General features: G+C 46.2%; 1 protein-coding gene across 1 annotated transcript in view; it reads left to right on the forward strand.

Annotated features, from left to right (window-relative positions):
- LOC102811094 (chromosome unknown open reading frame, human C16orf62) overlaps nucleotides 1-16,308 on the forward strand; it is a 134,293-nt gene that overhangs the window by 86,631 nt on the left and 31,354 nt on the right. The window contains exons 23-26 of the mRNA XM_006875954.1: nucleotides 59-122; nucleotides 2,532-2,630; nucleotides 4,338-4,415; nucleotides 5,373-5,487. Of these exons, the coding sequence (XP_006876016.1) occupies nucleotides 59-122; nucleotides 2,532-2,630; nucleotides 4,338-4,415; nucleotides 5,373-5,487 (356 nt within the window). The remainder of the gene's footprint in view (nucleotides 1-58; nucleotides 123-2,531; nucleotides 2,631-4,337; nucleotides 4,416-5,372; nucleotides 5,488-16,308) is intronic.

A 16,308-nucleotide genomic window follows, 5' to 3' on the forward strand; every position in this document is an offset into this window, starting at 1 on the left:
TTTTTTTAGGAACTGGTAGATTACCTCAGTGTTAATTATGTACAATTATTGATTTCAGTGCACTCACTCTTGAGGATGAGAAAAGAATGCTGGCATATTTGATTAATGGATTTATAAAGATGGTACGTATTGGGGAAGACAGACGGTTTAGTGCCCTTGGGAATGTGATGTCATTGTTTAGCCTCAGTCTGATGAGTGCAGTTAACTTCATGTTCCCTGGTGCTTTTCATTTGTATTACAATCAGATGAAATTAGGAAACATCATACATTAACCAGACCTTCCTGGGGACTGAGAATGCCAAGACAAACTGGCTTAAGAAAAAACTACAGGGACAGGAGGGGAGACTTATTGGCTCCTGTGACCAAAGGTTCTGGGATGGCACTCTCAGGAGGAACAGCTGGACTCTGGACTGCTTGAGATGTATTGGCTCATGTGACTGAAGAGGGTAGACTGGAGCTCTCTGGAGGAATAGCTGCTCAGTGACTGAAGAGTCTGGCCCTGAGCTCTCTGGAGGAACAGCTGGACTGGTGGTCTCCAATGGGATCATCTGGACCTTGATTTGTTGTCGGCTTTGCCTCATTTCCAGTGCAGGCAGACTCTTCCTCATGAGAGCCGGGATTTCCTTCCCCACAACTCAGCAGGCCGGCAGGAGGTGCTCCAGCAGAAGTCTGAAGATTGAGCCTCTTCAGATTAATCGGGGTCATGAGCCAGGGAGATTGGGCAGACCTGGTTGACCCGAATGGTAGACTGAGAGTGGGGAGATGGAGTTCCCTGTAGCAACTGACCTGCTGTTCCCAGGGGGTCAAAGGTCCTGGGTGTGCACTACCAGATATCTACTCCCCACGCCGATTGCTGCACAATAGCTCACTCCAGAACCTAGTGGCGTGAAATTGCAGTGACTTAGGAATTCATACAAATCCATGCATTGGTGATGTCATAGTGTACTCCATGTGGTGGCCACTTGTGGTTGGGCGCAGAGCAACACTGAGGCTAGAGGATCCTTGGTGGTCTTGCTCACGTGTCTGGGGCATCTCCTTCCTCCCTCACATGGCCACTTTCTTTGTGCATGACCTCTCACTCGTCACTAGCTGAACCTGACCTCTTTTACATCATGCCAGCTTCTACAAGGGCAAGAACACAAGCCGAGGCTCAGGAACCACCGTGACAGTGCTACGTTCTGTGGGTCAGCATCAGGACCAGCCCTGGTGGAGGGGAGAAGTAGATAACGTCTCTCTATAAGAAGTGTGGCCAAGGGACAGTGCAAAAGGATAAGCCAAGTGGGAGGGATTATTGTGGCCGCCTTTGGATGCGGTCCATTGCACCATCCTAAACCACAAGAATCTTTGCTTTGAATTCTTGGCACCCAAAAGCTAAAATACCAACTGCGCATATGTCTTTTATTTCATCCAGAATGTCAGGATCAGAGCTGGCCAAATGAAAATGCCTAGATGATGGTGAAAATAACCTTGAAAATGTGACTTGTCAACAACTGAGCTCGATTATAATGGCCCTCCTGACTTTGTTGTTGTTGTTGTTAAGTGCTGTCTAGTCGGTTTCGACTCTTAACAACCCTGTATGGGGTTTCCAAGGAGCGGCTGGTGAGTTTGAACCACCAACTTTAAGGTTCAACACAATCCAACCTTGTAGTCCAGTGCATTAACCCACAGCACCACACCAGGACTCCTCCTGACTTTAGGGATAAAATACCAGTTTCAATGAAAATTCAGGGATAGCTTTTCAGGTGCCATGTTAGAAAATGTACCTAGAATTTCTAGGTGACTCCTGCTTCCTGTGCCCTTGATTTATAAACTGATCATGTGACATCCTTTCTATGCCTTTGAGAGTCAGTGAGCGATACTGGGAAGGAGTATGAGGAGACAGACGTGGAATCTGGTCACTCAGGTAGAAATGGCGGTCCTGAACACACCCGACTGATAACAGCCATGACATTTCCCCTACTGTTCAGAAACGAAGAAACGAATTTTAATGACAAAGAAATGTCAGTCCGTGGCTCTTATACGTAATACTTATTTCCTCATGCCAACAGCCACCGACAAACTATTGAATTGCAGTCCCCATCAGAACCCAGGAAAGGTGCGACTTTTATTAAGGAAACCCCTCCCTGTAACCACATGAATATTCTGTGCAAAAGCTTGAAGCCGACAAACAAAATTCCAGCATGTTCTGCCAGTGGTTCTCACATAGGCTGGGAAGTCCGATTTATATTTTGGGAGTTTTTGTTACTCTTTGGCCTTCTTAGATTCTAGTTTGTTGTTCACGGCAGCATGGTGGAGTAGTAATACTTGAGAGCAGATATCCCAGTGTGTGTTTTGACTTTCAGTTTGGGTTTCCTTTCAACTTCCACCCACTGAGATCTGTGAGATATCTGGGAAATTGTCTTCATAGTGCTTGCCCAGCCCCTTGGGGCTCACATAACAGCATTTAAGTTGTGTGTTTACTTACGGCCTAGAAGGAACACTGCCCTTTCCAATAACATTGTCCTTTTTAGCATCTTTCTCCTTGGTCCTAGGTTTCCTTTGGCCGCGATTTTGAGCAGCAGCTAAGTTTCTACGTGGAAGCTAGGTCCATGTTCTGCAACCTGGAACCTGTCCTTGCACAGTTAATTCATGTAAGGATTTTTACTCATTCATCCTCTCAACAAGTAGTTACTGACTGTCTGTGTGCCATTGCCGGGTCTCGCTGTTCATCTGGGACTCATTTGACCTTGTACTGCTGTTCTCTAGGGTACAAAAGGTGGATCCGCAACTCTTTCCAACTCTGTCTTAACTCTCTGGATGGTTTCTATTAGTCTCTTTCTTTCATGTTCTTAGGTCCTCATGCCACCAGCAAACACATCAGTGACTTTTACTGATAAATTGGGAAGTACAGTGATTCCGTCCATGATTCGAGCCCACCAGTCACTCTGAGGGAGAAAGATGAAGGTTTCTGCTCCCACCAAGATTTAAAAGCCTCAGAAACCCTATGTAGGGTCACTAAGAGTTGGAACCAACTTGATGGCACTTGACAACAATAACTGATAAATTGGTTATAGAACTACTACCCTAGAGCCCCAGTCTCTTATTGAGCCTCAATCAGAGGCTCCCAAGTTTTCTTGGGTCACGGTGCCACTCAGTAATTTTTCACAGCGTCCCTTCAGGCCAGAGGAAGAAATGACAGTCTGTTAATTAAATGTTAAGTACTGCCGAGGTGGTTCCGATTCATGTGACCCTGTTTAGGGTTTCCAAGGAGCAGGTTCAAACAAGTATTTATGCCTCAACAACTTAGTAGCCATTTGAAAAAACAATATACATAAATTGGAAGAAAACGATTTTAGTTGAACTCTTCAGTAATCACAAATACTTGGTAATGAGGTGTGTGTATCTGCTGGGTAACATGGTCCCCATGTTCTAGTCCATCAGCTGCTCTGCAGGAGAACACAGGCTTTCTGCTCCCATAAAGATTTACAGCTTCACACATCTGTTACAGGGTCCCTCTGAGTCTGAACCCACTCAACAGCTCACACCCACCACTGATCTTTGCACAGTACTACCTTTTTTTTTTTTTATCTCAGCAGCTTCCTTAAAGCCCAGCTTTGCAGAGATCTGATGCCACCTCAGAGAGCATGATTGAGCCCAGTGTGGAATCCGTGTCCTGCCTCACACCAGGGTTTTACTCACTGTCCAGTTATTGGTTCTGCTGTATGTCCCTCAAGGATGTGCCCCTGTGGGGTCGCTGGGGCTTCTCAGTGCACAGTTTGAGAACCATACACTCCAGCTTCTCATAATCTTGAGACGTTCCCTGAGGTTTCTTCAATTTAAGGAGAAACAGCCTTTTAAAATATTTTTTTAAATGTTTGTTAATTAGTGCCCACCGGCTAGGGGTCTGAGCATTACTGGAGCTGGTGTATTTGGCCCCTTAAAGACAATGCCAGGGCTGTGTTTACGCCTCTTATTGTTATTGTTAGCACCACCTGGCTAAATTGGCCTGCTCTCAGAGTTAAATGTTTCTTTCAAGATTTCTAAGCCTAGTTTGTGGAATTTCTGGGAAGAAAATAAGTGAACCTTGGCTACTTCTTAAACCAGAAAACAGTGCCTTTGAATGTTGGTTGCTGGGCATGACTACCTCCAGGAATGCCTTTTGTTTGTTCTCTCGAGAGTCTGTACGCCAAGGTTGCATCAGGCCTGATGACCCTGTGGCATTTCAGGGTTCAGTAAGAGCCAGTCTTGTCCCCAATCAGATTGTCCTCATCACCATGTATGATGCCCAGCGCTCTGAGCCTGCCCTCGTTAACATTCATTGACCTTTTATTTCTCTTTTTACCGATTTACAAATGCAGAGTGTGAACCGATTAGCCATGGAGACCCAAAAAGTCATGAAAGGCAATCATTCCAGAAAGACGGCTGCGTTTGTTCGGGTACGTTCTCCAGATACAGGCTCTCAGACCTGAACTCCAGCGAGGAGTATTGTTTTCTGGTTACTAATGTGTTCCTCCTGGAAAAACACATGTGTGTCCTCATAAAGGTGGAGCAAATTAGTAACTTCAAAATGTAGTATTGAGTTTTCAGATTCATTTTTCCTTCAAAGAATCTGTGAGCTAACGAGTGCCCTTAATGTTTTTAGAAGACACTGCCGGGTGAGACTGAGTCTTGGTCTAGAGGAGGTGGTGGAGAGGTGGCTGCTGCTCTGATATGGGCCTGTCATCTGGAAGGGCTGTTACTGCCTTTTCCCCTCTTGACAAGAGTCAGGCACAATTTTGGTGGGGGGAAAGAAAGCAAAACTCAGCGTTTTGAGTACACTACTGAAAATTTTATCAAGACAATACATGTCCATGATTTAAAAAAACAAAACCGTATCAAAACAGTCACTATGAAAAATAAACATCCAGCCCTGCCCTTTCTCACCTCTTCTCTCTTTGCTCAAAGTCTCTCGCCTCAAGCCCTTTTTCGTACTTCTTTTCATTTCCTGCCTGTTTTCAAGTAACTGGTTTAGACAGCTATTAATTGATCCGTGTGAGGTGCTGTTTGTGTACTTCCTGTGATGGCGGCTGAGGGAGGCTTCTCCAAGCACCCTTACCTCTTTACCTCCACCTTCCTCACCTCCTGGTGCCAGCAGAGGCAAGAGGGAAGCATTTGCCTCCAAATGGGGGGCAACTGCTGTAATTGTGTTTAAAAATATGGGATGAGAAGCAATACAGTTGGATGATGATGCATGGAGGAGATTGTAATCATTGCAATGAAACGATGAGTGTAAAACCCATGTTCTCCCATGTAAACTATCACTCAATTCACAGTAAAAACTTTTTTAAAAATATGGGATGGGTGCAAGCAAGAGTACGAAGTGCCTGTGACGGCTGGGGTCCTCTTTCTTCCAGGCCTGCGTTGCTTACTGCTTCATCACCATCCCTTCACTGGTGGGAATCTTCACGCGGCTCAATCTCTACCTGCATTCCGGGCAGGTTGCCCTGGCCAACCAGTGTCTCTCCCAAGGTAAGTCCACCATTCTCTTCCCTGCCGCTCGTTTGCTGACTCAGCTTACAGACTCAGCATACGTGTGCATGTGTGTGTGGAGAGAGAGGAGGAAAGAAAACCAGTGATGAAGCCATGATGAATTTTCAGTCTGTTGCTTTTGTAGGAAGCACCACACACACACAAACACACAAATGCACACACACACGTTTGTAGAGTCAGAGAGACCTCCGAGAAAGATGGCAGAGTGTGGCCGTTTCCCTGTCAGAACCTCTTCAGTCTGCCTCAGACATCCCGGTCTGTGTCTGGGGGACTTCAGAAGTTAGGAGTGCTGTACCTTGTGCCCTAATTTCATTTGTTTTGTTGTTGGTGTTGGTGTTTGTTTGATTGAAACCCCAGAGACACACAAGTAGAATCTAATCTTTGTAGAAGCAAACGTGCTACAGCTTTCTGATAGCAATTCTGTCCCTCAAGATTGTGTTTCTGTACCAGGCCCAGAAGCTGTCCCTGAGGCATGGCCAAGTGGGGTGGTGGGGACAGGAGAGGAAGGGAGCCCATGAAGAGTTCCCCAGTGAGCAGGGTACTACTCTGGGACCCCCTGGGACCTCAGGAACTATGCCTTTATTGGAAGAGTGGGAGGTTGGGGTTTCTCAGCACCCCAACTCAACAGGTTCCCTGGATCAGGCAGCTAAATGAACACTTGTGGTGTGGCAGGGAGATGGCTCATTCATTTAGTCAGCAAAACAGCCTTCAGTGCAGGGGAAGGGGTCTCGGGTAGTCTTTTTTTTTTTTTTTCCATGACTGAGTGACATTTTTATTATCATTGGATTCTTTATTACTTTGTGCCATTTTTTTTTTTTTCCTTTAACAAAAAAGAATAGCAGAAATAACTCTATGCTCCTGGTTAAATATTAAGAGCGCTTCTATAAAATCCCTTAAGAAGAAAGGTCAGTGAGTACTGAATATGACAAGTCTTTTTCTACAACATGTAAAAGATGACAGTCACTAGGCTTCATGAGCCTGGAGCAGACCAGTGCATTTCCTGGGCTTCCCACTGGTCTCTTCAGAGGTGAACAGGAATGTGAATGGACCACTCAAAATATCTGGTCTTATTCTATTGGTCACTGAAACGAAGCTCCCAGGAGCAGCTGTGGGGAGGAAACCACACAATCCAATAATGCTTGTAAGGGACCCAGAGCCATCTGCTGCATGACTCACTTCCGGGTAGTCTCTTGTCCTTCTCTTCATCTCTGTAGCTCTCAGAGCTCTCGCGTGCTTTCTCTCACCTCTTTCTTCTCCCGCTGTGTCTGTCCATTCTCCCTACCCCTCATGTGGGGGAGGACCTTATATACTACTACAGAACATAGAAGGCATCTTGCCAAATATATTCAAAGGTTATATAACAGTGTGGCATCATTCTAATAGGGCGGCACACATAATAGCAATGATGTATCATTCCCTGGTTTCTGTCGGAACCACCGAGTCACCCCTGCCTGGAAGAAGAGGGTCCCTGAGAAGCTATAGCCACTCCCTGGCTTGAGCCCCCTTCTGATCCAACAATGCCTCCCTGAGGGGCAAAAGATGGGTTAGCTGTTGAGACTTAGGCTAAGCTACCCTCTGGTGTGGCTGATTGGCTTCTGGAATGTTAACCTGGAGAGTTAACTCCCTGGCCGGCTCCTCCCTCAAGTCAAGGGAAGGCTCTCTGGTTTAATTTAGGGCGCCCTAGTCACAGAACCTGGCAAGCAGGATGCAAGAGCATCATACTCAGACTATAGCAACCCCAGGTGACGCTTAGTGAGCTCTTTACACATGGTCCTGTGGTGGTGGATGCCCTTCTCATAGGCAAGAAACTGAGGCAGGGAAGGGATGAGGAAGTCCCCTCAGGAGTCACTGAGCTGTCTGGCTGGGCTCCAGACTCCCAGTACTTTGGGGGTTCCTGTAGCCCTGAGTAAGATTGACTGGTGATCCCAGTGATGACTCTTCTACCACATGATGATTTATGTCGGGGTGCTGCCTGCCTCTCTCATCTGGACCCTGATTAGTCTGGGGAGGCTCTGGGCACCAAAGTCTTCAAATGTTATTGTGATCCAGAAACTTCCCAACTCAGCCAGGGAGGACTCCAGTGGCTTCCCAGTGTCCTTGGAACAAAACCAAGTGCCTCAAAGTCCCCATGAGGCCCAGTGCCTGGCTGCTTTCCAATCTTATCTTGCCGCCCCTTCAGTTCTTTGAACATGCTAAGCTGCTTCCCAATCCAGGGCCTTTCCCCTTGTTGTTGCCCCAGATTTTCACCTTTTTGTTCCCCCTAAATGACTGGTCAAGTGATGAGAAGCAAGCCTTGTCTCTTTGGGTGTAAAAATTTGTAAAACATTGACCCGTTGAGTTGGCTTAGTAGACATTCCATGTGAAATGGAGGACTAGCAGGATCATTCTGTACTTGATTTATTTGGTCTCTTAATGTCTTTCCTTAACCATGTGCCAGTGAGCGGAACTCACTGTTGACGTCAGAGTAGAATTAATGGAGTTTGTTCATGCTGTTGGAATCAGTTTTGAGAGATGGGATTCCTTATCGTAAAGCAGGACACATTCTTGACCTTGTTCTCTCATACGTATACCTTGCTGTCTGTATGTCGTAGGAACTCAGGAAATGTTTCCTGAGCTAATGAAAGCTTACACACACCTTCTTGTTTCTTGGGAGGGGCTAGAAGTTCCCCTCCCTGCTATAGAGTGTTTGTTTTATTGGGTCATGTTCCTGAGAGGGCCTCCTGTGACTCTGGTTGCTGCAGAAACTCCAGAGTGTTAGTTGCTTGTCCTCTCGCCCCTCTTTTGCAAGGACACACAGCTGAGTACAGTTAGTGACGTAACCTGATAATTGAAGCCCCTCTAAACTGCAAATAAATAGCAGACAAAAGTACATCTTTGCAGACTTGGATACCAAACCATTTTTAGGCACCTCACAAGATAAACACCCCAGTGTTGTTTGAAAGTACTTGAAACGGAAACTGGCTTAGGAAGACAGAAACAGGAAGAAGGCAGGCATGTGGAGGAAAGGGCTACAGAACAGATCACCCACCTGAAAACTCAGACACCCCCCCTACTACCACCACCACCAAGTAACGTGACTCAGGGTTAAGAAGGGCACTTTCACGCTGAAGGAGCACTACCTTCACATGAACTCCTCGTCTAAGCCGGATCAGGTCAGTGAGTCGGCAGGTCACTCGCCACTGCAGTGAGTGAGCTGGCCTCACCGAGCTCACAGGTGATGCAGACTGCATCCTAAGAACATGGCTTTGGAAGGGAGGATCCTGGGAAGCCTTCCTTTTAAAGCACACACTAGGTGTTTTTTTGACATAAGTGCTGAGGGCCTACTTGGTGTCAGGCATGGGTGGGCCCAGCCAAACTGCATGGCCCCTATCCACATGGAGGTAGGAGTCTGGTAGAGAGAACAGATACTAACCAACCACACACACAAAGCAGAATCATGGTGTCCCGAGTCCTATGAGAAAAATAACCCATGGCCTGATGGTCCAGAAGGAGTGCAAGGGTCAAGGTCAGGGAAAGCCTCCTTGGAAAAGGACATTTAAGTCAAGACCCAGCAGGTGTCATAAGGTCGGGACAAGAGTAAGTGAGCAGTAATTGACAGAGGGAACAAGCACAATGCAGCCACTTTCAAAACTTTGGCCGAGGCCAAAGCAGTCTACTCTGAAGTAAATGGTTGGGGCTCTTCTGCCCTCTCCCCGGGACACCAGGGCAACAGTGGTCCAGCAGTGCACTTCTCACCGTGCATGTGGGAGAGCTGGGTTCAGTTCCCAGCCAATGCACCTCAAGCATACAGTCTGTCACTGGGAGCTTTCAGCAGAGCCTCCAAACTAAGATGGACCAGGAAGAAAGGCCTGGTGATCTGCTTCTGAAAATCCGCCCAGGAAAACCATGTGGATCCCAGTGGTATGAACTCCCACCCATCAAGGGGATGGCGCAGGATGGAGCAGCATTTCATTCCACCGTGCGTGCAGTTGCCACGAGTCAGGGATCTAACAACATCTGCCAACAGACATCTGCTGGGGCAACCCTCCTAAACCCCCCAGACTGCTAAGACTTCTCACTCCCACTATGCCTCTGCAGCAGAACTGGTGCAGAGCTGGGTGGGGGCCCTACCATCCTGGCAGCATCCCTGGCAGATCCCCTGAGGAGGAGCCGCACCTCATCACCTCAGACACCTCCCCCCACCTCCATAGCTATGTCTCCTCCTGGTTCAGATGAGGAGATTCACAAAGGAGCTTCCAGTGGAGCAGGGGCAAGAGGACAAGGCTGTGGGCACATCACACTCTAGAACTCCCCACCCCCCCAACACACACCCACTTTCTTTACCAAGGACCCGTGGTGATGCACTGGGCAACGCCCAGCTAGACACCTCCGCTTCCAACCTGTCAGCCCTCACCCCTGTGCTCTCTGAATCTCTTGTGGGGTTGAGCCTGCCCTATGGCCTGGTCCCTTCCGCTTTTTCCATATTATGCTGCCCCTGGTCCACGCTCAGGGTAAACACCAGGCAAGGTGGCTGTTAGAGACAGCGCCCTGAGTGTCCGACATCTGGGCTCCTCGTCCACGTCATCTCTCACTTTAAGAAGCAGGAATGTGGCATCGCTTCGTGTTGAATAATTTATCTGATGATTTTTACTTGAGTCTCTAAATGTTGTGGTGCTAAACCTTAAAAGCCTATTATTGTTTGTCCTTAAAGCCATGGCAGTAGTTGTTGGCCAAAATAAATAATGCATTCAATTACTGAGAATGGGGAAGCTAAATATAAATTAAATGAAACACATGGAAATGGGCCGCTTTTGTTCGCCTCCCTGAACTTCCTCCTTCCAGTTGTTTATACAGCAGCTCCCTGTAACTCACTTTCCCACTAATCCAGGGTCAGTGCTGCCTTCCTTTAACAGGCTGGGACTGGCTCCAGTTTACTTCCAGGTCTGCGCCTTCATGCACACGGTGCTGCCTGCAGACTGGGGTGTGGGGCGCAGAAGCAGAGGACCCGCGATGCTACCACTGGCATTTGGTCATGTGCCTCTCACTGTCAAGTCCATTCTGACTCCTGACAACCCCACGTGTCACAGAGAGCTGCTTCCTACTGTTTTCTGGGCTTCAGTCTGTGCAGAAATCACCAGGCCTTTCTTCCACATTACCTCTGGCTGGATTTGAACCCAAAACCTTTCATCAGTTGCTAAGTGAGCACAAATTGGGGGGACCTTTTGCTTCTTGCCTAGGAGTGAGATCTTAGCTTCTTGGTTTGTCCCCAGTTGTTTCTGGAACACGGGTCCCAGGCTTCAACAAGAGCAAAATCAGGGAGAGCTCCTTATTGAGCACCTACTATTTGCTACTTCTTACTAACATTGCTGAGATCTTATTGAGCACCTACTGTTTGCTTCTTCTTACTAACATTGCTGGGGCATTTTATAATGTGCTCTGCTGAGAGCAGGGAGAGCGTGTTCGTAGTTAGGAGACAAGCAGCCTGTGGTCAAGTCCATGTGAGATGTGTATCTAACATACCAGGGACTTCTGAGACAGAGAACTGCCCTTTGAGTTGGAAGACAAATCAGAAGAGCTTTATAGACCAGGTGGCATTGAAGACCTCTGAAGGCATGTTCAAGTGGGGACCAAGAAGAGCATTGTGGAGCAAAGGCCTGGAGGCTGGGAAATCAGTGTGTCTGTAATGAGTAAGAGGCCAAGCTTTGAGGTCTAGTTGTTGAGAGAAACTGAACTCCAGCAAAGCAGTGCACTTTGTACTCAGCAGGTGTTATCAGATGACAAGCTAATCTTCATTTTAGAGCTGTGGAGACAGGCTTGGAGGTGTGGCAGGACTTGCCCAGGAATGCCCAGCTGAGAGGTGCCCTCGTCTAACTTCAAAAAAGAACTAGGATTTCTGAGGAGCAGCTGGTGAGTGTGAACCGCCGACCTTGAGGTTAGCAGCCAGTGCTTATCCTCCAGCGCCACAAGGCTGAGTGAGAGCCCTGACAGTTCAGAGATGAAATTGACACTGTTGTTCTGAGTGCAGATGCTTGAAGTGAAGGTAGAGAGCTGTCTGCATAGAGCAGGTGGCATAGTTAGGTTAGATTAAGCTGTCGTTAATAAGAATTATGCCTTAGCAAATAAGGTTTTAAATTGGCCCTGTGCATTCGTATTTCTTTAAAGCTTGCTCTGCATGCATGTCCCCTAAATCCTCAAATGTAACTGCTAAAATTGTTGTTGTTGTTAAGTGCTGTTGAGTCGATTCCGACCCATAGCGACCCTGGACAGGGTTTCCGAGGCTGTAAATCTTTACAGGAACAGAAAACCTCATCTTTCTCCCACGGAGCAGCTGGTAGTTTCGAACTGCTGACCTTGCGGTTCACAGCCTGATTCATAACCACTACGCTACCAGAGCTCCTTAACTGCTAAGATAACTAGTTCTATTACAAAAGCATGATGCAGTAATTCAAAAGGCAAACCAAACTCATTGCCGCCAAGTCTATTCTGCCTCAGCGATCCTACAGACCAGAACCGAGCTTCCCCGTAGGCTTTCTAAGCCTGTAATGATGACAGAAGCTGACTTCTATGTCTTTCTCCAGCAGAGCAGCTGTTGGTTCAAACCGCGGACCTTTTGGTTAGCTACCAAGCACTTAACCCCTGTGCCACCAGGGTTCCTTTAGGAGGTGCTGTTGTTACTAAGTGTTACCATGTCAATTCTAACTCATAGTGATCCTTTGGTAATAAGTAGTAAAGTCTCTGTGGATAGCTTGCACCCCATCACTTGGTGACAGCACTTCCTAATGACAGATAAAGGTTGAAGTAGTTGGATATGTCCTAATGTTGGATTAATTCACTACTGTTGTTGCTGTGTGCCATCGAGTTACTTCCGACTCAGGGAGCAGAAAGCCTCATCTTTCTCCTGCTGAGTGGCTGGTGGGCTTGAACCACTGACCTTGTGGTTCACAGTGCAGTGCTTATCCTAGTGAGTTACTGTGGTCTGGTTTTATTCAGTTGTTGTTGTTATGTGCCGTGGAGTCGGTTCCGACTCATAGCGACCCTGTACAGGGTTTCTAAGGCTGTAAATCTTTACTGGAGCAGAAAGCCTCATCTTTCTACCGCGGAACAGCTGGTAGTTTTGAACTGCTGACCTTGCGGTTCACAGCTACCAGAGCTCCTTGGTTTTATTCAGTAGTTTCCATGATATCAATGTTGCCAATAAAAAGCTTACCCATTGAGCCCATTGACATCAAGTTGGTTCTGCAACTCTTTATAAGACAGCGTAGAAGACAACTTCAACATAGCAACAGTGAAAAGTTTTCAGTTGAAAAATGGGCAGAGAACAAGAATAGACACTATCGAAGAAGACATTCAGAAGGCCCACGTAAATAAGAAGAAATGCTCACAATCTTTAGCCATTGTTATTGTTGTTGGATAAGTTCTGTCGAACCAGTTCCGATTCATAGCGACTCTGTATAGGGTTTCTGAGGAGCAGCTGGTGAGCTTGAACTGCTGGCTTTGCAGTTCAAACCAACTTTGTAGTCCAGTGCATTAACCCACAGCGCCACACCAGGACTCTGTGTTTGCAAATCAAAACAACAATGAGATACATCTCACACTGGCATTAATAGCAAAGTTCCAAAAAACAAAACAACAGATGCAGATGAGGGTGTGGAGAGACTAGAACCTTCATACATTGCTGGTTGGATTGTAAAATTGTGCAACTACTTTGGAGCTCTGGTAGCATAGTGGATTACGAGCTGAGCTGCTAACTGTAAGATTAGCAGTTCAAATCTACCAGCCACTCCATGGGAGAAAAATGAAGCTTTCTCAGAAACCCTATAAGGGGTCGCTATGAGTCGGAAATGTCTATTCATGTCCAAGGCACATAGCCAGCACGACCGTTTTGGAAAGCAGTATGGTGCTTCTTTAAAAAATTGGAAATAGGAATACGATATAAACCAGCAATTGCACTACTAGATGTATATTCGGGAGAAATAAGAGCCCGTGATGTGAACAGATAATATGCATACCCTGTTAATTGTAGCATTATTCTCAATCACAAAGAGATGGAAACAAGCTACGTGCTTATCAGCGGATGTATGGGCAAACTCTGATATATACACAGAATGGAATAGTGTGCAACATTAAAGAATAGCAATGGATCTACAAAACACTTCATACCATGGGTCAGTCTAGATGTTGTTGTAAGTTCTGTCGAGTCAGTTCCAACTCACAGCGACCCTGTAGTAGGTTTCCGAGGAGTGGCTGGTGGGTTTGAACCTTCAGCCTGTGGTTAGCAGTTCAGTGCTTATCCTACAGCGCTACACCAGGACTCGATGCTGAGTGAAATTAGTCCATCACAAAAGGACAGACATTATATGAGACCACAACTGTAAAGAAAAAGTTTAGACCCCAAAAGAAGTTTTCTTTGAAGATTACTAGGGCTGGGAGAGGCAATCATTAACTAGAGAGTGTTTGTCGTTTAATGCCTTTGAATCGGTTCTGTGTAGGGTTTCTGAGGCTGTAAATCTTTGCAGGAGCAGAAAGCCACATCTTTCTCCTGCGGAGCAGCTGGTGGGCTCAGACACCAACCTTGTGGTTGGCAGTCTAGTGCTTATCCTACAGAGCCACAGTACTCCCTAAATATTACTGTCGATAGGAAAAACTGTAGTCTTAATACTATTGTAGACTGACAGGGTAAATTCCAACACAGTGACCTGTCTAATTAAGCCCCAATAGAAAACAGAGGCATCCCGGTGACAATGCAGCAAAACACCTGCGGTTCCCAGCATCACAGGCTGACTGCTCTGGTGTTTTCGGCAATTCATTTCAAAAGCTGAAGACTGCCGACAGGTTTTTAAATTAGAATGGAAAAAAAGGCACTGGAAGTGAAAATATAAAATGTGTGAACAGCAATGGGAATATCCTCATATACGGTCAAGTTTTTAGTAATAGATGAAAATGCAAATGTTACAGAATAAAAATGATTTCAGCTAAATGCAACGCCAAAAGTTAATACATACGTAAGACTTGACAAGGAAAAGGCATTTTAAAAATTACTGTGTGATGCATAATAAAGTCCATATTTATAGAATTCAGATTTCTAAAAGTCTGCTAAAAATCTGGAATTTAAAATCCAAAGCAGAACATTTTGATAACTTGAACTTCGATGTTAGATAAGTACGGCCTCAAATCTGACCCATCTTGGTCTACAACAGGGATAGGGAGCATTTTTTTCTGCCATAATTTATAACATCATTCACGGGCCATACAAAATTATCATCTTAAAAACTTAGCCTGCTGCATTTGGTCAAACATTGAATTAACTTGTGTGGTGCTGTGGATTAATGCGCCAGACTGCAAAGCCGTTTGAACTGCAAGGTTGGCAGTTCAAGCTCACCAGTCACTCCTCGGAAACCCTGTATAGGGTCACTATGGGTTGGACCCAACTCGACGACACTTAACAACAACAACAGTTGTCAGGAGGGACCAGTCACTGGAGAAGGATATCATATGTTTGATACGGTAGAGAGTCAGAGAAAAAGAGGAAGACCCCCAATGAGATGGATTGGCCAAGTGGCAGCATCGATGGACTCAAGCGTGGCAACAGTAGTGAGGTTGGCCCAGGATCAGGTAGTGTTTTGTTCTGCTGTGCATAAGGTCACTATGGGTCGGTACTGACTGGATGGCACCTAACAACAATAGCAACAATGTGGAGTCCTGGTGTGACGCTGTGGGCTAATGCGTCAGACCGCAAAGTCCGTGGTTCACACTCACCAGCTGCTCCTTGGAAACCCTATACAGGGTCGCTATGGGTTAGAATCGATTCAACAGCACTTAACAACAACAACAATGTGATAGCTATTGGAGTCCTGGTGTGGTGCTGTGCGTTAATGTGCTGAATTGCGAGGTTGACAGTTTAAGCTCACCAGCTGCTCCTTGGAAACTTTATATAGTGTCTCTATGGGTTGGAACCAACTTGACAGCACTTAATAACAACACCATGTGATGGCTGTACTGCAGTTGCCTTGGCAAAGCAGGACCAAATGACTTTGTGGGCCTTTTACTGCCCAAGGAGTCCTGGTGTGGCGCTGTGTGTTAATGCACTGGACTGCAAAGTCAGTTTGAACAGCAAGGTCAGCAGTTCAAGTCCCCTCATATATGTTCTTTCATTCTTGTATACTCTCTGCCTCTCTGTCTCTCCTCACCTGTCTACAATTCTGGAATACATCTAGCCTTATATTTATTTTTCCCCCCCAGAAAAGAGAGTATATCTTCTATAAAGTTTTTCCTTTTTTTTTTCACTTCTTATTAACCTTGGCCTTTCTCCCCTCATTCTCCCTCCCTGTCCCCTTCCCCACCATGTTAATTTCATCCCCATTCTTTGTAATAGCTGTCAGTCTAGTTCTTTCTTCCTTTCTTTTTTATAGAAGTGCTGTAATTTATTTCCCCAACCCCCCTAGCCTCTTTCCCATACCCAAATCCCTTTGGAAAGATATTTGGACTCTTTCCAGTGTTTTGTACTCTCAGACAATAAGCAACCTGCATCTTAATTTTGAGCATTTTGAAGGCTTCCAACAGTTGTCCAATTGGCTGGTATTTTCGTCTCTTAGAGCAGTGGAACTCAATTGTTTGAATAGAGTCATAGTTGGAGCCTCAGCATAGAAACGGAATTTCAGTGGGAGAATGTGTGGAGGAGATGAATGGCCTTGAGGCTGTTGGGAGGTCTTAAGGAGCAGGAGGAGGAAGAGAAGGCCTGCCCGGAGTTGTCCACATGAGTGGGAGGAGGGCATAGAGCCCATGAGACCTCTGAAGTCTTAACAAGAAGAAAGCTTGTAAATG

Source organism: Chrysochloris asiatica, unplaced genomic scaffold (assembly GCF_000296735.1).
Source record: "Chrysochloris asiatica unplaced genomic scaffold, ChrAsi1.0 scaffold00348, whole genome shotgun sequence".
Taxonomy (NCBI): domain Eukaryota; kingdom Metazoa; phylum Chordata; class Mammalia; order Afrosoricida; family Chrysochloridae; genus Chrysochloris; species Chrysochloris asiatica.